This window comes from Physella acuta, unplaced genomic scaffold (assembly GCF_028476545.2).
Source record: "Physella acuta isolate Inbredline_101_S28 unplaced genomic scaffold, ASM2847654v3 ptg000563l, whole genome shotgun sequence".
Taxonomy (NCBI): Eukaryota; Metazoa; Mollusca; class Gastropoda; family Physidae; genus Physella; species Physella acuta.
In genome coordinates this window covers 301,099-324,555 of record NW_026732082.1, presented here as the reverse complement: position 1 = coordinate 324,555, position 23,457 = coordinate 301,099, and the positions used below count along the sequence as shown (strand labels likewise).

The 23,457-nt window shown below is 41.2% G+C and overlaps 1 protein-coding gene across 2 annotated transcripts; it reads right to left on the bottom strand.

Annotated features, from left to right (window-relative positions):
* Window positions 1-1,254: 1,254 nt before the first annotated feature.
* Window positions 1,255-12,431, bottom strand: LOC131946586 (spondin-2). Of its 2 annotated transcripts, none has more exons than XM_059307452.1 (5): window positions 11,971-12,431; window positions 7,362-7,576; window positions 4,460-4,708; window positions 3,915-4,071; window positions 1,255-2,248 (listed from the first exon to the last, which is right to left on the bottom strand). In XM_059307452.1, the coding sequence occupies exons 1-5, from the start codon at window positions 12,182-12,184 to the stop codon at window positions 2,106-2,108; spliced, it is 978 nt and encodes a 325-aa protein (XP_059163435.1). In that variant the 5' UTR covers window positions 12,185-12,431; the 3' UTR covers window positions 1,255-2,105. The 2 variants fall into 2 exon arrangements, with proteins under 2 accessions (XP_059163435.1, XP_059163434.1); XM_059307451.1 differs by having other exon boundaries at window positions 3,246-4,071; window positions 11,971-12,430.
* Window positions 12,432-23,457: the final 11,026 nt, after the last annotated feature.

Here is a 23,457-nt window from a genome sequence, read left to right as displayed (position 1 = left end):
GACATAAGCTGTGACAACATTAGTTTAACAAATACAGAAATGACAACAAGAAATAAAAATATTTACGCTTATGATTTTATTTCATAACCAACATCGTCATGTACATTTTTATTTTTTAGCTTGTCAGCATTTGTCTCTATTGTACCGTGCAAGCTGTGAATTGTCTAACTGCACTTATTAACATTGTCTAAGCTACTGCCTCCTATGTAGCATGAATAATCTCACAACACCATACCAGTCACTAGAGTGATAGGGATTAGACTGGGTGACACGACGCCTACATTTCACTTACATCACATTCGCTGGGTGGTGTGGCGCTTACATCTCACCCACTGGGGGATGTGACGCTTACATCTCACTCACTGGGTGATGTGACGCTTACACAGTGAACCAGCGGCAGATTAAGGTGGACATTACAGCCATACACGACCGATTTTAAAGGACCACAACTTGACTTTTATATTTGGATATCTTCCCTTGGCGGGGGGGGGGGGGGGGAGGGGGGGGGGAAGGATATGAAGACTTTTTGGTCACAAGTTTTATTCTACTATCCAATAGAAAACTATACACACCCCAGCTATGTGTAAGGTGAAGGGTACCCCCCCCCCCCCACATCAAATGCCACTCATGCATAATTCACCCCGGATCTAATACATAACACGTCCCTACATGTGGGCCTACAATTAAAGATATTATCTGCACAATAAAAGCAAGGTACACTACACGATTTAAAAGAAAATAGCTTTATCTATTCTATAAAAGCTATAGCCTACACGTTTAACATTAAACTCATCATTTAGAAGTTTAACTTTAAACTCAACTATTATATACTTTTACACCTACTTTTACTTTTGTGTACCATATAAAAATATTACATATGAAACCTTGAACCTAATTTTGACATCATTACAGTTACAGCGTATACTATCAAATATATCTCACCAGTAAAAAATCTTGTTTAGCCAATCAACTATAAAATGCTAATGTCATTACAGTTAAAACAACCAATCAAAATACATTAGCCAAACTTCGCTGACAGCCGGGCTTCTAGTTCTACCGTGTGAACTTTTTTGTACTTGTCACCAAGGTGTAACGGTGTTCCCCATACAGTGTTTCTTCCAGACTTTTTTCTCCGTGGGGGCACTTGAAATTTTCGGGGGGGGGGGGGGGGGGGAGGGCGGTAGAATTTTTTTCGGGGGGGGGGGGGGGGGAGGGTGGGCTTTGCCCCCCCCCCCCCGGAAGAGATGCCTGGAAGAAACTCTGCCCCCATATATGACGTCACTCACCTGGGGGTAGGGGTTATTGACCATCCGTAAGTTCATCAGTGACGTAGGCAGGATTTTCTCTTTGCTGAGGGTAGGGGAGGGGGGGTAAGTAAAATTTGTAATAATATTAAGTAAGTAAACTTTTGATTTTATGACACCCTTTTTTAAATTTGGGGACAATAGAGGAGGGGGTGCTCTATCCCATCTCACTGCATACGCCTCTGAGGCTCGCCCAGCTCCCCCCCCCCGGCAACACTACAAGCTAGATAATATTTAAACGACACATTATAGAAAATCCTTGGCGAGTTAAGTATTTCAGAGTAGACTTCTGTCAAACATCTTTAAAAAAAATCCTTCGATCAAACAAAATACAAATTGTAGCGGTTAGTTTAAAGTATATTTACACCAAAACAGTATCGTGTTTAATGCTATTTACAAATATTAGCTAGAGGCCAGTCGTCCCTTCAATGCCACTAATCTTTGCTTCAATGTTCACTAATCTTTGCTTCAACGAGTTCAATGTCCACAAGATTATCACCAAAATCACTAGAAGAACTCGAGTTGAGAATTCTTTATTCATCAACTAGACGTCATATTTTACCTTCATATTAAAGAACACCTTATAAGCTGAAAATCACATTCTGTAATAAAAAACCGAATGTACAAAGCACCTGCCAAACGTATTAGTTCCAACCATACACCACCGAACCTTCTATTTCACAGTATTGACACAAGTCCCATAAAATGAAAGTAAAAAATTATTTTTTAACTCTCGGCCGAGAGTTAAAAAAACTGAAGGGAGAAAACTCGCAGTTAGCTGGTTTACACAGGTCCGGTTCTTCAAGGGGGAGGGCAGTAAGCGCCGCCATTCCGCGGAAAACGGAGAGCCGTCCTTGACCTCGTTCTTTGACCAAAGCCACAAGTCACACTGCATCTGCTCCATGCTGACCACTCGTCAACTTCACAGTCTATGGGTCGGTTATCTGAAGAGAGTGATGCCAAGTTAGACTACTCTAGATATGGTGAACATGAAATAAATGAAGAACCACAGTAGGTATTTTAATAAGCGATTCATCATAGGAGTCATCCAAAAATAATGTCACGCTTTTTTTTTTTGACCATTTTTACTTCCCTACCCATCGTTTAAAAAAGACAGACCCCTATCCCCTTAAATTACGTTACAGCTTAAACTACAACCCCCTTAAAAATGTCCATTAAACATCCATTTCTTTCAAGGGTCATACATAAATTACGTCATGTTTTTAAGACGACTTTTACCTCCCCACTCCCGTCACACATAGTCACAAAAACCTATACCCTCCCTATGATGAAGTCGCACTTCAGGCCTACAACCCCCCCCTTCCCCCCCCCCCCCCCCAAATCAGTTCAACTTTTTTTTATAAACATCGTTGTTTTTTTTCTAAAATATTGACTGAGTAGACCTATAATTCTATAATATAATCAATTTCTATTACAATTTACTTTAACAGTTTTCTAAAACGCAAAATAACGGGTAAAATTCAGATTCTTAAATTACTTTTATGTAAAGAATACAAACGTGTGACGTCTTACTATCTACATCTCCCTTTCCCATATCACACATCGTCACAAAATTACGAATCCCAACCCCCTAGGAGTATGAAGTCATTTATAGACGAGCCCTTAATAATATGCTAACTACAGGAATGTTACATTTAAACTATAGAACCATTCAAATACTGAACGACGGATGGCTAAATATGAAATACGCATGCCATTGGATGTGAATAATTGAATGTTATTTTGATGCCCATGGTAGGTGTAACTCATGCACTAGACTAGATTCCTAAGTGAAGTAAAATTGGTCGCAACATTTTAAAAATATCAGTGTCGAAATTAAATTATCATGCAAATATTTCTTGTCGACTATGTTAGTGTTAGGTGCTGTGTGCTAGACCACACACAAGTGCCACTATAAATTACCATGCAAACATTTCTTACCGGCATCGAAGAACGGGTGTTGGACTTTGTTTTTAAAGACACGGTTCTGTCCCCTGGTGGCGGGGAGCTCTCGTGCAGACTTCCGGCTTTGTTTGTGGATGTTTAGTTGTGACGTATGTGGCTCTGTGCGATCAACGAATCGGGTTGGTTGTGATTGGGGTTGTTCTGTGATTTCAACAAAATGATCTGTTTGTGCTTTGGGTTGTTCTGTAAGCTCAACAAACGATGCTGTTTGTGCTTTGGGTTGTTCTGTAGGTTCAACAAATGTGGTTGTTTGCGCAATAGGTTGTACTTCGATCTCAGTGTGTGGGATTGTTTGTAGCTTGAGTGTCTCCATTGGCTGAATGTCTGTGCTTGTCTGTGTAGTGTGTGTATCTGTAGTCCCGACGGTCGTGCTTGTCAGTGTGTTATGTGACTCTGTCGGCTCAACAAAGATGTTTGCTTGTGATTGTGGTGGTTCTGCGGTATCAGCGGAGATGGGTGATGCCAGTGAAGGCTCTGGCACAATCGTATCGCTAATTTTATCAGGACCTGGCTGCTGCCACAACACTGGCCCAGACACCCCGCTGGACAAAGATTCGGAACCAGAAAAGGAAATCTTGAGTGTGTTTCGGTCCAATTCTTTGGGGGAAAATGGCTGAAGTTTGACATGCGCAGACTGCATCTCACCCGAGTTAGCTATGGTGGTAGGGGTTGTGGTTGTGGTGGTTGGCCTGGGGGTGGTTCTGCTGCTTGCTGAGACATTCTGGGGTAGTTCTGCGAACGATTTCCGCAATCTGTACTCGGTAGCCTTTTCTAGCTCAACGTAGCCAATGTCTGGCAGTACCTGAAGTACAATAAATAGAAATAATTTTTACATTCGTAAAATTTTATTCTTCAAATATTCCCGAAGTAGTCACTCTGGCTTCATTTTAAATACATTTTATTTATAGATCTACAAAAAAAAAAAAAACAAAAAAAAAACCTGATTCTTTTGTGGGACGTTTTCTATAATGGTATTATTGTACAAGACACGATGACTTTTCATATTCTTTGACTGGGTGAAATTATTTACTGTAAGCTATGTAGGAGAAATGACGTTATATTCTCCGAACAGGAGATCATTCGGAGAATACAACTTACCGAATACTCTGGATAGAAGAAATAACTCACCGAATATACTCCGGATAGAAGAAATAACTTACCGAATACTTCGGATAAAAGAAATAACTTACCGAATACTCCGGATAGAAGAAAGAGCTGGCGGGGTGGTCAGGACTGCTGGCTGTGATCTGGGTGATGGGTTCCCTCGGGTCACTGGGCCAGTTGGGCGATGTGAAGGTCAAGCCCCTGTCCGTACCGCTGTCCATTGGGTGAAGGTTGACTTTCACAAAATCTTTCCACCGGCCATTCTCACAAAGGTCAAGGTTACTCAAGCCCACGAACCAATCGGGGCTGGGAATTATCTTCATCATGAAGGAGACCTGTCGGTAAAATAACATTGTGGGTTTCAATCGTTAATTTATACTTGTTACTTAAAATAAAATTATTTAACAAAACACAGCTGGACTTACTTTGGAGCAAACAGCATCGGCCCACAGATGGACTATGAAGTAAACAACATCGGCCCAACAGATGGACTTACTTTGGAGTAAACAACATCGGCCCAACAGATGGACTATGAAGTAAACAACATCGGCCCAACAGATGGACTTACTTTGGAGTAAACAACATCGGCCAAACAGATGGACTATGAAGTAAACAACAGATGGACTATGAAGTAAACAACAGATGGACTTACTTTGGAGTAAACAACATCGGCCCAACAGATGGACTACGAAGTAAACAACATCGGCCCAACAGATGGACTATGAAGTAAACAACATCGGCCCAACAGATGGACTATAAAGTAAACAACATCGCCCAACAGATGGACTATGAAGTAAACAACATCGGCCCACAGATGGTCTATGAAGTAAACAACATCGGCCCAACAGATGGACTATGAAGTAAACAACATCGGCCCAACAGATGGACTTACTTTGGAGTAAACAACATCGGCCAAACAGATGGACTATGAAGTAAACAACAGATGGACTATGAAGTAAACAACAGATGGACTATGAAGTAAACAACATCGGCCCAACAGATGGACTATGAAGTAAACAACAGATGGACTATGAAGTAAACAACATCGGCCCAACAGATGGACTTACTTTGGAGTAAACAACATCGGCCCAACAGATGGACTATGAAGTAAACAACATCGGCCCAACAGATGGACTATGAAGTAAACAACATCGGCCCAACAGATGGACTTACTTTGGAGTAAACAACATCGGCCAAACAGATGGACTATGAAGTAAACAACATCGGCCCAACAGATGGACTATGAAGTAAACAACATCGGCCCAACAGATGGACTTACTTTAGAGTAAACAACATCAGCCCACAGATGGACTTACTTTGGAGTAAACAACATCGGCCCAACAGATGGACTACGAAGTAAACAACATCAGCCCACAGATGGACTTACTTTGAAGTAAACAACATCGGCCCAACAGATGGACTACGAAGTAAACAACATCGGCCCACAGATGGTGTATGAAATAAACAACATCGGCCCAACAGATGGACTACGAAGTAAACAACATCAGCCCACAGATGGACTATGAAGTAAACAACATCGGCCCACAGATAGACTATGAAGTAAACAACATCAGCCCAACAGATGGAATATGAAGTAAACAACATCGGCCCAACAGATGGACTACGAAGTAAACAACATCGGCCCACAGATGGTGTATGAAGTAAACAACATCGGCCCAACAGATGGACTATGAAGTAAACAACACAGGCCCTCAGATGGACTATGAAGTAAACAACACCGGCCCACAGATGGACTTACTTTAGAGTAAACAACATCGCCCAACAGATGGACTATAAAGTAAACAACATCGCCCAACAGATGGACTATGAAGTAAACAACATCGGCCCACAGATGGTCTATGAAGTAAACAACATCGGCCCAACAGATGGACTATGAAGCAAACAACATCGGCCCAACAGATGGACTTACTTTGGAGTAAACAACATCGGCCCAACAGATGGACTATGAAGCAAACAACATCGGCCCAACAGATGGAATATGAAGTAAACAACATCGGCCCAACAGATGGACTACGAAGTAAACAACATCGGCCCACAGATGGTGTATGAAGTAAACAACATCGCCCAACAGATGGACTATAAAGTAAACAACATCGCCCAACAGATGGTCTATGAAGTAAACAACATCGGCCCAACAGATGGACTATGAAGCAAACAACATCGGCCCAACAGATGGACTTACTTTGGAGTAAACAACATCGGCCCAACAGATGGACTATGAAGTAAACAACAGATGGACTATGAAGTAAACAACATCGGCCCAACAGATGGACTATGAAGTAAACAACATCGGCCCAACAGATGGACTATGAAGTAAACAACAGATGGACTATGAAGTAAACAACATCGGCCCAACAGATGGACTATAAAGTAAACAACATCGGCCCAACAGATGGACTATGAAGTAAACAACATCGGCCCACAGATGGACTATGAAGTAAACAACATCGGCCCAACAGATGGACTATGAAGTAAACAACATCGGCCCAACAGATGGACTATGAAGTAAACAACATCGGCCCAACAGATGGACTATGAAGTAAACAACATCGGCCCAACAGATGGACTTACTTTGGAGTAAACAACATCGGCCCAACAGATGGACTATGAAGTAAACAACATCGGCCCAACAGATGGACTATGAAGTAAACAACATCGGCCCAACAGATGGACTTACTTTAGAGTAAACAACATCGCCCAACAGATGGACTATAAAGTAAACAACATCGCCCAACAGATGGACTATGAAGTAAACAACATCGGCCCACAGATGGTCTATGAAGTAAACAACATCGGCCCAACAGATGGACTATGAAGTAAACAACAGATGGACTTACTTTGGAGTAAACAACAGATATACTTACTTTGGAGTAAACAACAGATAGACTTACTTTGGAGTAAATAACATCGGCCTAACAGATAGACTTACTTTGGAGTAAATAACATCGGCCCAACAGATAGACTTACTTTGGAGTGGTCACCATCAACGAAGACCACCGACGATGTCCAGCCCTCCCCCTCCTGTACAGGGGGACCCGTGAAGGCGTCAAAGACCTGGCCGTACCCTTGGGTGGCTTCCATCTCCAGAAGGTCTGGGTCACCCTGCTCGGCAAAGAGGCGAACGCCCGAGGAAGCGTTCTTGCCCTCTGCCCACATCTCGTATCCTGTGCCGTGGGACCGTCCTGGGAATAAGAAAGATCAAATTACACTTTGGTGGACAACAAATATCAAATTACACTTTGGTAGACAACAAATATCAAATTACACTTTGGTGGGCAACAAATATCAAATTACACTTTGGTAGAAAACAAATATCAAATTACACTTTAGTAAATAACAAGTATGAAATTACACTTTGGTAGACAACAAATATCAAATTACACTTTGGTAGACAACAAATATCAAATTACACTTTGGTGGGCAACAAATATCAAATTACACTTTAGTAGATAACAAGTATGAAATTACACTTTGGTAGACAACAAATATCAAATTACACTTTGATAGACAACAAAGATCAAATTACACTTTGGTAGATAACAAATATTAAATTACACTTAAGTAGACAACAAATATCAAATTACACTTTGGTAGACAAGAAATATCAAATTACACTTTAGTAGATAACAAGTATCAAATTACACTTTGGTAGACAACAAATATCAAATTACACTTAAGTAGACAACAAATATCAAATTACACTTTGGTAGACAAGAAATATCAAATTACACGTAAGTAGACAACAAATATCAAATTACACTTTGGTAGATAACAAATATTAAATTACACTTAAGTAGACAACAAATATCAAATTACACTTTGGTAGACAAGAAATATCAAATTACACTTTGGCAGACAACAAATATCAAAGTAACTTTGGTAGACAAGAAATATCAAATTAACTTTGGCAGACAACAAATATCAAATTAACTTTGGCAGACAACCAATATCAAATTAACTTTGGCAGACAACAAATATCAAATTACACTTTGGTAGGCTACAAATATGTAGGTATTCGTTGCGTCTCAACCAACATCCTTAAAGTGTGTTTTCCTTCTGAATTTATTTTTCCATTTGAGATGTTTGGTGCTTTTTCCCCGTTACTTTTGAACATTGATCTCCATTTGTTATTAAGCTTCCTAAAGTCTTTCTAGTTTTGTTACGACGAATCAACGTAAAAATGGCCGACTTTTATTCAGATTTAAAAGATTAGTTAATTCACTATCGTACAAATGCTGTTACAATGTCGTACAACTGTTATAATTACGCCACACACGTGGAAACATTTTCTTGGACTAACTCTTGATCGTGTATACATTTGAAATTAAAATTAATTACTTATATTAATTATATTGAACAAACTAATTCTGTATTTAAATAAACGAGTGTCAAATTTTTGGGTCACTTTTTTGGGTCACTTTGCTGCGTGACTTTGTTTATGGGCTTTAGAAAGGGGTCCTAACAAAAATGAGGCATAATTATGTTACCCTGTTGTGTATATTCAACGATATAAAAAGGGCTAACTATAAACACGGTTCTGCAATTTTTTTCCAACAAAATGCCAACCAACCATGTTGAAACCCAACCATCAAGACAACCAACATTAAAAAGCAATATGAATTTATATATATCTTAAAAAAATATTTTTATTTTCGCCTTTGTGATTTTTGGCAATAGATTTGGTTGCCCTAGGTTATTTACATCAAACTGAAATATGGCGTCTAAAGCAACATGGCGGTCTTGTTCGATTATTTTCTGACTGCTGAGACTAAACAGACACGTGCCAGCTGATAAGACGGTACTTTGTAGTCCAGAAACACAGGCTCCAGGTGCGAGGAAATACGTCTTTACCTGGGTAGTCAAGGTCGGGCTAAACCACAACAGCTACCCGGGGTAGGGCGGGGTAGGGGGGAGGAGGAGTAAACAATCCCATCGAGTTTGTTGTCCGGAATTGGTAGTTTAGGCTAGGTCAAAATCTGTAGGCTGGGTCAAAATCTGTAGGCTAGGTCAAAATCTGTAGGCTAGGTCAAAATCTGTGGCTAGGTCAAAATCTGTAGGCTAGGTCAAAATCTGTAGGCTAGGTCAAAATCTGTAGGCTAGGTCAAAATCTGTAGGCTAGGTCAAAATCTGTAGGACTAGGTCCTGATGGACGAGTAGGTCCTGATGGACGAGTAGGACTAGGTCCTGATGGACGAGTAGGACTAGGTCCTGATGGACGAGTAGGACTAGGTCCTGATGGACGAGTAGGACTAGGTCCTGATGGACGAGTAGGACTAGGTCCTGATGGACGAGTAGGACTAGGTCCTGATGGACGAGTAGGACTAGGTCCTGATGGACGAGTAGGACTAGGTCCTGATGGACGAGTAGGACTAGGTCCTGATGGACGAGTAGGACTAGGTCCTGATGGACGAGTAGGACAAGTCCTGATGGACGAGTAGGACAAGTCCTGATGGACGAGTAGGACAAGTCCTGATGGACGAGTAGGACTAGGTCCTGATGGACGAGTAGGTCCTGATGGACAAGTAGGACTAGGTCCTGATGGACGTCTGACAGGACCTAGGGTTTTGGGCAGGGCTTGAGACACTTATTAAAAACTTATGGGACTTTAAGCAAGTTAGAAAGTATATTGCGTAAAGTTTTGGCCAGTAATAAATAGACTGAAACATCTTTTGTAAGGAAAAAACAAAAGAAATCAAATCAATAATTACGGTTATGGATAACACGTTTTAATATTTCTTTTTCATTTCTTTGAAATTATTGTTAGAATCTACAGCGAACTAATAATTTAAACATACGACAACCGCATGTTTTATGCTGCTTAAGAGACCCACGTCATACACATCGCATCTAGGCGTTGGTTGGCTGGGATAAAGTCAACAGTCCCACCCCTCCACCGGAGTGTCTCTTAAAAAATACATCAGTTACGTCTTGAGAAACGAATGACTTATGCGCTTTAAATAGAGAACTTCATAAAAGTCTATTGTAATATAATGCATGGTAGTCGGAGCGGTTGTTAGCCATTTACAATGTCTATCACTATTTTAACATAAAGTAATGTTTCAATATTTTTTGGTATATTTGTTGTATAAAGACTAATTTAATATAGAGAGTAATGTGTGAAACAAACAGTCATACAACGGTAACAACAAAGTTATAAAATACAAACATTGCCTAGACCAAAACAAAAAAAACTTATTACAGACGAAGTAAGACGCCGCTGTTGATACACAGCCTAAATAGATGACACAGGCCTAGACTATAAATAGATCCACGCTATTGACAATAGGCAGCCAAGACAACGTTCTGGGTAAACGTGTTTCAGGACAAAATAGATTAAATGAATCATTGCCAACATGTACATTTAAAATATTTCAAAAAAGAAATCGCAGTCAAATTGAAGTTCCAGGCAGAGGCGTAGCGACCCTTCCCGACGCCCGGGGACAAACTTTCAATTTGCCCCCCCCCCCCCCCCCCCGGAGATAAACTTTCAATTTGGCGCCCCATCCTCTTTATATTTTTATATTTATAATGCAAAACTGCCGCTAAAATGACCTATTAATTTTTTTCAACCCATTTTGCGCCCCGGGACATATGTACCCCGCCCCCCCTCGCTACACCTCTGGTTCCAGTTATTATAATTTATAATCAATAAAAATAAAGACCGATTCAAAATATATTATAAAGAAATAATTGCCAGAAATTTAAAAAAAAAAGATTTCCAAACCTCAAACAGTAACACAAAAGAAAATAAACCGGGAGTGATCTCCCCTAAACTTTCTCGAATATTGTTATATAACTTGGAATATAGACATGATTTTTAATTACTTAAACTTTTAAAAATATAATAGAATCTCATAGAAAAAAAGAATTGCGCACCAAGCGAACGCCAAAACAAAATGTGCATAATAGTGCGCAATATTATTAGTACTTTATAAATTTACATGCGTTTTTGCGAAATCGGAAATAGCGTAAATTAGTACTTCCGGTCAACGGAAATTACTCAAAATTTGAAAGAAGGTAGAGATTTAGATCTTTTACTTACATGTGAAATTTCATTTATCTACCCAAAATAGTACTCAAGTTATAGGCTTTTGAAAAATTCAAAGTAGAAAAAGTACCACTTCCGGTTATCGGAAATCGCTCAAAAGTTGATACGGATCTACGATTTTGATAAAATACTTATAAATGAAATTTCATCAACCTAGCTGTAACGGTACTCAAGTTATCGTGTTTACACACAGACAGACACACACACACAGACATACGGACAAGATTGCAAAATTATGTTTTTCCGTATCAGTGAGGTGTAAAACGTCGAGATTTGTAAAAATCTAGTTGGTTTTTTTTTGCACGATTACAAGACTTTCTTTATACTTCGTATATACGAGAAAGTAAAAACATGATTTAGAAGGAAAAATGTCACGAATGAAAGTTGATGTCCAAGAAACAAATGTGACGAATAAAAGGTGATGTCCAAGACAAAATGTGACAAATAAAATGTGATGTCCAAAAAAAAAATATGTGACAAATAAAATTTGATGTCCAAAAAATGTGAGAAATGTAAGAAAGTGCTCACCCACTAAGGTCGACCACTGTGCGCGTGGCCTGAACACCGGGTACATCTTTGGGAACGTGATGTTACTCCATAAGGTATACACCGTCATCTTGTACCGGACCATGGACTTCTGCTGACAGGTCGAGTGGTTGCGTTTCGATCGTTTGGTCTTTTGCTGGCTGTTGGTTTCATGGGAGAGCGTGGCGAGTAGAAGAAATACGACAAGCAGACGCATCTTGCAGCCAATTGATGCAGATAGTTATCCCTGTGATGAAGATCCTGCTAGAATTTTCTAATCAAACGTTAAGTAAGTCCGCACTAAGGAAGGTGAAAACGTGAGTGGCCCCTTTGGTTAGTTCCCCTACAAGTTATCTTCTCTTGGCTCCGTGGCTCGTCGATTCGCGGATTTAGGTGCCGTCAAAACGAGACCATAGCACCTTTTTATTGGGTGCGAACCAGGTATCGCTGAGCCCGGGTATCGCTAATGCAGGTATCGCTGAGCCCAGGTAGCTTTTAACAACACAGAGTATCGCATGAGGCCAGGTATTTACGTCCGGGTCACACAGATTGTCCGCTTCCCACCCCGCTCTCTGAGCAGATTTCCGGTTGGATGTTTAAAACATGTTAATTAGAGGAAACTGCCATCTTTCTAATTAGGCTCCATGAGAAGACTTGACTGGAACACTTCGTTTTACTTAATCGAATCCATTTAGTTTAATTTTACACTACACCGATAAGATAAGCAAATCTGGTATTACATTACTATGGAAACAGTTATACATGTTTATAATTTATTTAATTATTAGCCATCTTAGGCAATAGACAACAACCTCCACCTATCAATCTAATGTCAACACTAGCACAACACTCTAACGGAACCAAACTGGGTTCGCTGCATGTGCTGTTGTAGCTCAGCGCCCCACTAGAGAACCAAAAGTGCTGCTGATTTTAGAAGAAAACTTCTTCCACAGGACGATTGGGCCTAAAATACTTGCTGTACATGCACTCAAGTCATGTCTAAGTGGCAGGAATTGTCAAGTGCTCGTGTTGCCGCCTCAGGGAACATCTGCATGTCATCTATTCCTCTCTGTCCAATCTCTGTGTTGAAGCGGTGCCAGAACTTGAGTGCTTAGGTCTCAAGCCAGTGCACATTTTTTCTACAGCTAGCTCTCCTAATATGCACCTCCCCACATCTACATCTCCCGAGCTGAACCTTTCCACATCTAGCACCCCGAACCTGAACCTTTCCACATCTAGCTCCCCAAACCTGCACCTCTCCACATCTAGCTCCCCAAACCTGCACCTCTCCACATCTAGCTCCCCAAACCTGCACCTCTCCACATTTAGCTCCCCAAACCTGCACCTCTCCACATCTAGCTCCCCAAACCTGCACCTCTCCACATTTAGCTCCCCAAACCTGCACCTCTCCACATCTAGCTCCCCAAACCTGCACCTCTCCACATTTAGCTCCCCAAACCTGCACCTCTCCACATCTAGCTCCCCAAACCTGCACCTCTCCACATCTAGCTCCCCAAACCTGCACCTCTCCACATCTAGCTCCCCAAACCTGCACCTCTCCACATCTAGCTCCCCAAACCTGCACCTCTCCACATCTAGCTCCCCAAACCTGCACCTCTCCACATCTAGCTCCCCAAACCTACACCTCTCCACATCTAGCTCCCCAAACCTGCACCTCTCCACATCTAGCTCCCCAAACCTGCACCTCTCCACATCTAGCTCCCCAAACCTGCACCTCTCCACATCTAGCTCCCCAAACCTGCTCCTCTCCACATCTAGCTCCCCAAACCTACACCTCTCCACATCTAGCTCCCCAAACCTGCACCTCTCCACATCTAGCTCCCCAAACCTGCACCTCTCCACATCTAGCTCCCCAAACCTACACCTCTCCACATCTAGCTCCCCAAACCTGCACCTCTCCACATCTAGCTCCCCAAACCTGCACCTCTCCACATCTAGCTCCCCAAACCTGCACCTCTCCACATCTAGCTCCCCAAACCTGCTCCTCTCCACATCTAGCTCCCCAAACCTACACCTCTCCACATCTAGCTCCCCAAACCTGCACCTCTCCACATCTAGCTCCCCAAACCTGCACCTCTCCACATCTAGCTCCCCAAACCTGCACCTCTCCACATCTAGCTCCCCAAACCTGCACCTCTCCACATCTAGCTCCCCAAACCTGCACCTCTCCACATCTAGCTCCCCAAACCTACACCTCTCCACATCTAGCTCCCCAAACCTGCACCTCTCCACATCTAGCTCCCCAAACCTGCACCTCTCCACATCTAGCTCCCCAAACCTACACCTCTCCACATCTAGCTCCACAAACCTGCACCTCTCCACATCTAGCTCCCCAAACCTGCACCTCTCCACATCTAGCTCCCCAAACCTGCACCTCTCCACATCTAGCTCCCCAAACCTGCACCTCTCCACATCTATCTCCCCAAACCTGCACCTCTCCACATCTAGCTCCCCAAACCTGCACCTCTCCACATCTAGCTCCCCAAACCTACTCATCTCCACATCTAGCTCCCCAAACCTGCACCTCTCCACATTTAGCTCCCCAAACCTGCACCTCTCCACATCTAGCTCCCCAAACCTGCACCTCTCCACATCTAGCTCCCCAAACCTGCACCTCTCCACATCTAGCTCCCCAAACCTGCACCTCTCCACATCTAGCTCCCCAAACCTGCACCTCTCCACATCTAGCTCCCCAAACCTGCACCTCTCCACATTTAGCTCCCCAAACCTGCACCTCTCCACATCTAGCTCCCCAAACCTGCACCTCTCCACATCTAGCTCCCCAAACCTGCACCTCTTCACATCTAGCTCCCCAAACCTACACCTCTCCACATCTAGCTCCCCAAACCTGCACCTCTCCACATCTAGCTCCCCAAACCTGCACCTCTCCACATCTAGCTCCCCAAACCTGCACATCTCCACATCTAGCTCCTCAAACCTACTCATCTCCACATCTAGCTCCCCAAACCTGCACCTCTCCACATCTAGCTCCCCAAACCTGCACCTCTCCACATCTAGCTCCCCAAACCTGCACCTCTCCACATCTAGCTCCCCAAACCTGCACCTCTCCACATATAGCTCCCCAAACCTGAACCTCTCCACATCTAGCTCCCCAAACTTGCACCTCTCCACATCTAGCTCCCCAAACCTGCACCTCTCCACATCTAGCTCCCCAAACCTGCACCTCTCCACATCTAGCTCCCCAAACCTGCACCTCTCCACATTTAGCTCCCCAAACCTGCACCTCTTCAAGGCTCTTCTCGATACTGCTATTTTATAACTACTGGCATATTTACTGATGTAGATACACATCCAAAATTGATAATATTGACCTAAATTCTATAGAAGATGAGAAAAATATAAATCTATACGGGCCTAAATATCGATGGAAGTTAAAGAAAGACCCATAGATTGACCCATATGTATTGAGTGAATATACATGAAAGATAATGACCTATATATCTATGTCAGTAGATATCTTCCGAGTGTCTATAGGCTGTAAAGACCTAATATCTATAGCGGTAGATACAGCCCGAAGGTAAAGACCTATTCATCAACGTTATTAGACAATATCCGAATATCTATAAAAAATAAAGACATAAATCACTGTCGGTAGATAAAGTCCAAATATCTATGTAGACTAATATAAAGACCTCTAGCGGCGGATAAAGACCTCCATTTTTCGAGCAATAAAAACTTCCCAGGACCTGATACTTGCGGTAGGTCCTAACATTTATCAGACGCCCCCTCCCCCCTCCCGCCGTGGAAATAAATCTAAGCCATGTGCCGTCTGCTCACCTTTCAATATCTTTTATCTTTGCCAGACGCTCACCTGTTGTTTCACCGTATCACGTGATCACACCAACGGCCTTAGAAAATAAGGTCAGCTCAAACTTTGACTTCTGGGATGTTGAGTGTGATGGGTATCAGGTCCGCCGCCCACTGCTGATACTGCTCGACTAGCAAGGTGAAGGGCGTTCAATTCAAAAGGTGACCACAGCTCACGGAAACGCCCTGTTTATAAACACGCCCAGCGAGATGAAAGCGAGGTTTACGTTAGCTGACAAGCCGTCGCAACGAGGCAAGCAGCAAACGATGTATGACGTCAGTGGGGTCAGTGTCTTCGTGAGCGGAATTTTGCTGGGGTGGCAGGATGGAGAGATATGTGCAGGGGAAGTAGAGTGGAGCGGAATTTTACAGGGCTAGTAGGATAGGATGGTGAGAAATGTACAGGGGTAGTAGAGTGGAGCGGAATTTTGCTGGGGTGGCAGAATAGAGAGATATGTAAAGGGGTAGTTGAGTGGAGCGGAGTTTTTCTGGGGTAGAAGGGTCCGTAAATATATAGGTAATTTATATACATATATATATATATATATATATATATATATATATATATATATATATATATATATATATATATATATATATATAAACTGCATAAATGTACATTATATCTAGGGTTCCATTAATTCCTACAGGTACTTTGAAGTCCAATAATTTAAATCATTTTTGCAAACACAGTTTTCACCTACTGACCGTTTTACGTCAACAGCAAAGGTAACTTTAAATAAGTTAATGATCGAAAAATTTTGAATGACGTCATTAATTAACTAGATAAAAAAAACGCGGACATTTTCCCAGGTAAGAACGGGCGATGGAAAATTCCGTTGTAGAAAAATCTTGTCCCCATTTACTTGGCACGCCTTTGCTTGTGTATTGTATAGCCTTACAGACTGTATTTTGTTAAAGATTTAAAAAAAAAACTTTAGGCCGTCTAGACTCTGTGTAGATGTACAGGTGTCGGCAACTCGCGGGCCGCGTGCAGCACCTAATTAAGCCCATGGCAAACACGAGGCGCCCAATCAACTATAATGGATGGTGGACCTGTAATCTAACACAAAATATGTATCTTTCAACCCAGCGTTCCGGGCGTTATCCATTTATCCCCAACAGTGTTTCTTCCAGACATTTTTACTCGGGGGGTGGGCGGACACTGTTAAAAGTATGTTTTCTATGTAAATTCCATTTCGTTCGGGGGGGGGGGGGGGCGGTAGACTGTTCGGGGGGTGCCCCAAAGAAGGGATGCATGGAAGAAAATCTGATCCCCACCCCTTGCCTGCTTTCTAGAAACACCTACCGCCCATCTACCCCCCCCCCTCTGTCCAACCAGCGACGATCTATAACATTGTTTAAAAAATTGGGATTTGAAAACATAATTTATGGATTTTAAATAATTTAATAGAAAAAACACTTGATTAACGATCTTATTAAATTCACTGTAAAACACTTCAATTGAGTTTTATGGCAGAATTTGGAAGCGGGTAGCGCTTACTTAAAAAAATAAGAAAGAAAAAAGATTTTTTTCAGTGTGCTTTTTAAAGCTTATCTTTATACATATTTGTATATTTATTTAATTTATTTAATATTTAACATTGGTAACATAATTAGTAGGCCCACTTCATTTTGTGTGCGTGCATTTAACTCGTTGTTAACAAAGGCAAGGACTAGATATATTTGCTTGTCAGTGTAGACTGGCCATCACCTTTTATACACGAGCATAACACAGCTCATTTATTTTATACCATTGGAACCACGAACCTTTCATAAATACACTAAGAAGAACGCCCATATTACTTTCATCATGTCGTCGTTAAAAAAAACCATTGGCGTTATTTACTCACCTTCCATTTTCTACATTACTTATTATATATAGGCCTATATATAAATATATAAATATGTATATATATACATATATATATCTCTGTATATACCTATATATATATATATCTATATATATATATCTATATATATATATATATATATATATATATATATATATATATATATATATATATATATATATATAGGGATATATTATTATATATGCATGCCTGAGTCCGCACTCTGTATGTCTTTTCGCGTATACATCAAGATCTTTATTCAATTTACTTGGATATATTGAACATCTATGTGTTTGTCTGTCTGTCTGAGCTAAAGAATGCCTTTGTTGTAGTGTACTTGAGCAGCAGTCTGGGCTAGAGATCGCTCACTGCCGAGTGTGTAAATCCTATCAAGCCCTGGTTATATCTTCCATTACGTAGGTCTGGCCCAGCGTATGTCTTTGACTACATCAATGTAATTAGCCGTCACATGCGTGTGGGGCTGCGACCGATGAATCTGATGCTTCTCTGCAGTGACATTTATAACTGAAGGGGATTCTTGCCATTTCGCTAAATGATGGTTGGCTAGCATTTATACGGCTGACGAAAGTGGGTATTCCCGACTGATTCCTCGGGGGACTTTTATCCCACCAAACTAGTTTGCTAAAGGTCGCTGTATATGTCATCAATATTTATTTGTAAGCAGATATCAAAGCGGTTTGAAAAACTCGTTAACTACCCCTCTCCCCTTTCTCAAAAAGTGCAGTCTTTTTCTTCGTTTTTTTAGGAACTGGGACCAATGCGAGAGCGAGGTGTACTAAATCTGGCTGATTGCCCGCTAGATGGCGTCCTGAAATCAATTGCTCAACTTTCATCGTAATATGTCGCAAGACTACACTGAGGCAGATCCGGCCAGGGCAACCTAATTTTTTAAAAATGTGCGCGCATCTATTTGTATAATACACACACGTACACGCTCATATGCAACCACGCTCACATACAATAAAAATGTTCAGGAATGAACTTTTTATAAAAAAAAGATTGCAGGTTCCCTCCAGTTTGGCGTCTAGTTCAGTTTGTTGACCTTGACCCAAAACAAAAAGAAGTTATTTTTAGGAGTTTTATCTTTGAAGATGCAATATACAATACATGCATTTGTAAACGAAATAAAAACCAACATAACCTGATATACTACGAGGCCTTTCAATAAGACAAGAAAAAAAATCTGTTATATTAAGGTGATACATTTTTTCCATGGTGCATGCGGTTTTTTTTTCTTTTGACGGTGAGATCACCCTGCCATTAACGACCAGAAGCTCTTTCGTTAATTGGTTATTGACATTAAGTGATTAAGTGGTTGTAATTACGCTTAAAGTCAAAACACATCTGGGAGAGATCAGACGTTCTTGTTGAAGGTAAATATGTAACCGGCCATCTTAAAAAAAGATTATTTTTCACAAATCGACGCCACACAAAGCGATGTAAGAGGGGGGGGGGGGGGGGGGGGGGGGAAGGGAGGACACGACAGCGACGTAAAAATCGTCTTGAACCGGGAGATGTTCTCCATGTCATGGACGACACATAGCCAATGTTCCCTCTAAGGACCCAGAGTGTGTGTGCAAAAAATATGTTGTGTGCGCGGTGCTAAAAATGACTTGGGCAAGTTAATATGTATGTTTAGGCTTGCAATTAAGCAGAGTAATGAAGGCATGCATTTTGATATAAATTAATAGTATAATGTGTAGGACTAGTGAAACGTATGCAATTAAAAGAAGATACGAATCCCATCAAAATAAAATAAAATACACAACAGAAAGTTTCAGAGTTATACTTAGACAACATGTTATATGGTCGACTTACTATGTTAGTGTAATGCAATCATATGTTAATAATGTTAATACCATAACGGTAATACAAATACAACAGTTTAACATGTTAACCATTTTAAAAAGCTGACTTGAAAACAAAATTAGCTAACCTTTCAGGGGCATTTATTGTAATTTCTCGCGCCTAACCTTGCCTTGCTTCCACACCTTATATGCTTTGTTTAAATCCACATCCTCTCCAGCATTTAGATATAATTTAATTCGCATTAGATTCTCCAAATGTGTGACTTCAAGTCTATTTCGTGCTTGCACTTTAATGCTTTTCATAAGACTAAAACCTCGCTCGCAATCAGCGCTGTATGCTTGAGAAGTACAGCATATGTCAATTAACTTTGTCAATGAGCTAAATTGTTCATCGTTTAAAGTAACTCCTGCGATTTCAGTTAGTGAATTTACTGAACCTGATTTGAGTTTTTCACTGATCTGAAATTTGAAGTCATTGTATTGCGTGATAATTGACTCTTCATTTGTTGTTTGTAATACGTCTTTGTACTTTACGCACAGTTCTTTGATCTCTTTGACGTCAAACTCAAATGCACAATTTTTTTAAACCAGTATGATCAAAAGCTGACGAAAACTGCAATTCATCTCCTTGAAACCTTACATTTAAATGATCGCAGACCGATCGTATAAACTGTGTGATTTGTCTTGTGTCGATTCCTACGTTTTCATTCAAAATTTTCTTTGCTTATCATTCCAATATACATCTTCACTCAGGTATTGTGCTTCTAATTTGCGTATTTTAGAAATGCAAAATTGATGTGCTTCAATAGATGATAAATTACTTCGCTGCAACAACATTGATAGATTAGCTAATTCAGTTAATACATCATTAACGGTATACAGAGCAACTTGATACAGGGGATCTCTTAAAGATCTCAAAACATAACAACAAACAGGATCATTGCAGTCTTGGACTTGTTCTTCACAGTAGGCAGCTAAAACATCAAGATTTCTAACCAAAGCACTGACAGAAAAGTGAATACGAACTTCATCAATTGGTCAAAAAGAAATTACATCCATATCATGCATCTTGGCCAATTCTTCAAGTGCGCCCTTTTTAACCGAAGATCGACTAAATAAAGTGTAAAATGTGCGTAAGAGAACCTCAATATTTTTAAACAAATTAACATCTTTCCAAGCATCAGAAAGTGCCAAGTTTTATCGATGAGCAACACAGTGCTGTTCAACAAGATGGGGGACCTTAGCCTTCAGTAAAGCAGCTAATCCCTTCCTACGGCCTAACATAACCAATGCCCAGTCTGATTTTATCATTACCATGCGGTTCATGTCAAGTTGATGTTCAGTGTAGTACTGTGTTATGGCTGAGCTGAGGCACCACATGCGGTAAGCTGAATTATTCCACCAAAAACGGTTTTGTAGAATAAAGAATTGACTGGACGAAATTTAAAATAAAAGATTAGCATTATATGTACTGTTATGTCAGTACTTTCATCAACTATAAGCGTGTGGAACGATGCTACACGAAGTTCTGCCAACTGTCTGGTATAGAAACATACTTCACCATGTGGTTATGAATCAGTTGTACCGAGAGCATCGAGGCGTTCATCCGAATGGCGAGAAGAACATTATCCATTAGAATTCGAACTTGATCCTCGTTTGAACGCTGGCGCTCATGTTGTTCAATTCGTTCTTCTCGCTCATTGTTAGTTTCAACCAGCAGACTTTTAAGGCCAGTCCCATTTGAGCGGGTGTACAAAATCGCAACATTTTCTTCGTGAACACGAGACAAATGACGTTTACAGTAGTCAAGCTTCCATGATTCCCAACGCTTTCCTGTGACAAATTCGTTGTCTTTGTTGGTTTTTTTACAAGTATTAGCAGCACAGAACTTACACTTCAGTCCAATCTCAACTAAATATTCATAGATGCTTCTTAATTCAACTGAAACATTCTTAGAATCTGGCGTATCGCTTGTTACTTTAACTTTGAGCCATTCCAGTTTAAACGAATCTCTCGCTTTTTTTTGCTGCATTGTTTTACCGCTTGTTACACACATTTTTCTTTTCAACATTTTCAAAAAGCACTGAGTAGTAAACTTTTATTCCTTATTTACTAAACCAGTCTGTGAATACTGAAACAGTTCGATCCAGGTGCACGTAATAATCCCAAGAATTGGATATACAGTATAAAAATCCTTAAACCAAACAGAGTAAAACACATCCACCTTAAGTAACCTAGAATTTGCATCTGACTTGGATAAACCGTCATAGTATCAAGGAGGTGGGTGGGGTTGGGAGATGGGGGAGGGCAGTGACAATAGAAAATAAAACCTTGCATGGTCAGCTACTAGCCACAATCCCTTTTACGGTCAGTTTTGGGGTAAACCATTAAATCAAGCAGAGGGAAGGTCACCCAGACATCACATCGGTACCCGCCCCGCTCAGTTGAGAGTTAAGTCATTAACTAGACCTGTGGTATGACAACCGAGGTCACCCCCTCCCCCAGGGGTCACAAGCTTTAAGTATCAGTTTGGTCGAGGCCTCAAAACACAAAGACTGTTCGTTTAACAAAACAGGTACTAAAAATGTCGCTTAATTCAAGCCACTGGCCACAAGTTTTCTAGTGAATTAAGCTTGCCCGACGTTCTGTTAATCTGTGCGCGGCATCAGAAAATGACTGCGCGGCACATTTGAAAGTGCTGCGCGGCCGCGCAGCCGCGCAGCTTAGAGGGAACACTGCACATAGCCCAACCGACCCCCCCCCCTCCCCCACGGATGACACAACCCAATTCACACCACGGACATTGCCCAACCCCCCCCCCCCCCCCCCCCCCACAGTTCTAAGTATTTCCATGATTTTAAGGTGGAAATTAAACATTAAATTACAAGAAAATACATTGAAACGTGAATTTTTGGCCAAACTTTTGGCCCGATAAATGACATGTCAAGTCTAATAATTTCTTAACAAAACTCTTTCCTCTCTCATGAAGACCTCTCAACACGTTGACCCTTCATGCTCTAGTTCAGGGGTCTCCAAACTTTTCAGCCCGAGGGCCGCATTAATTATCAAATATCAGTTCGGGGGCCAGAGTTTCATCTATTCGGGGTGGCAGCGCCCCCCCCCCCTTAACGAAATATAATTTTTATAGAAATATATAAACATTTCAAGTGCCCCCCCCCCCCCCGAGGAAAAAGTCTGAAAGAAACACTGTCGGTGGCCAAAATCACACTCGAGGTCCCAGTTTGCTCTCAAATTGTTCTTCACGTATTTCAATCTTGAAAATATTTGTTCACACAGGTATCTTGTTCCAAAATTTGAAAGGTACTTTGATGCAAAAGTTTTAATATTAGGAAAATCTTCATTAGACAAAAACTTATAAAAACCCACCCGCCCTTCTTTGAACGTGTCTCTAATGACCTCAAGCTGCAGTTCATCTTTGCAAATGGCAACATTTCCTTCAAATGGGTTCTGAAACAGTCTCACTTTTTTCTGCCTTTGAAACAGTCAAAAAACCGCTACTGAAACTGCAGCTTGAAGTCTTTGATGATCTCGTATGCAAATGCTTGCATTTTCGCTATTTGAGTCACGATGTTTTCACCGATGTCTGCAACACGGCGGGCAATGGTATTAGCACCCAAAGCTAAATTTTCAAATTGTATTGAATTTTCTGGGCGGTAGTTTCTCAGCCACCTCTAACAAACATTTATTCCGCGGGCCGGTTGAGAGGACCTCGCGGGCCGCATCTGGCCCGCGGGCCGTAGTTTGGAGACCACTGCTCTAGTTAAAAAAACAACAACAACCTACAATCAACTTAAAACGTATTAAAGTTACATATTTCAATAATCCACGCTGAACAAAGCAATTCACTGGGTCAAAAGGTCATACCACCAACCAACAGCCTCAAGTTCACCGCGCAGCCTATAAAAGTAGGAGGGAGGTGCTTGAACAGTGGGGGTGTT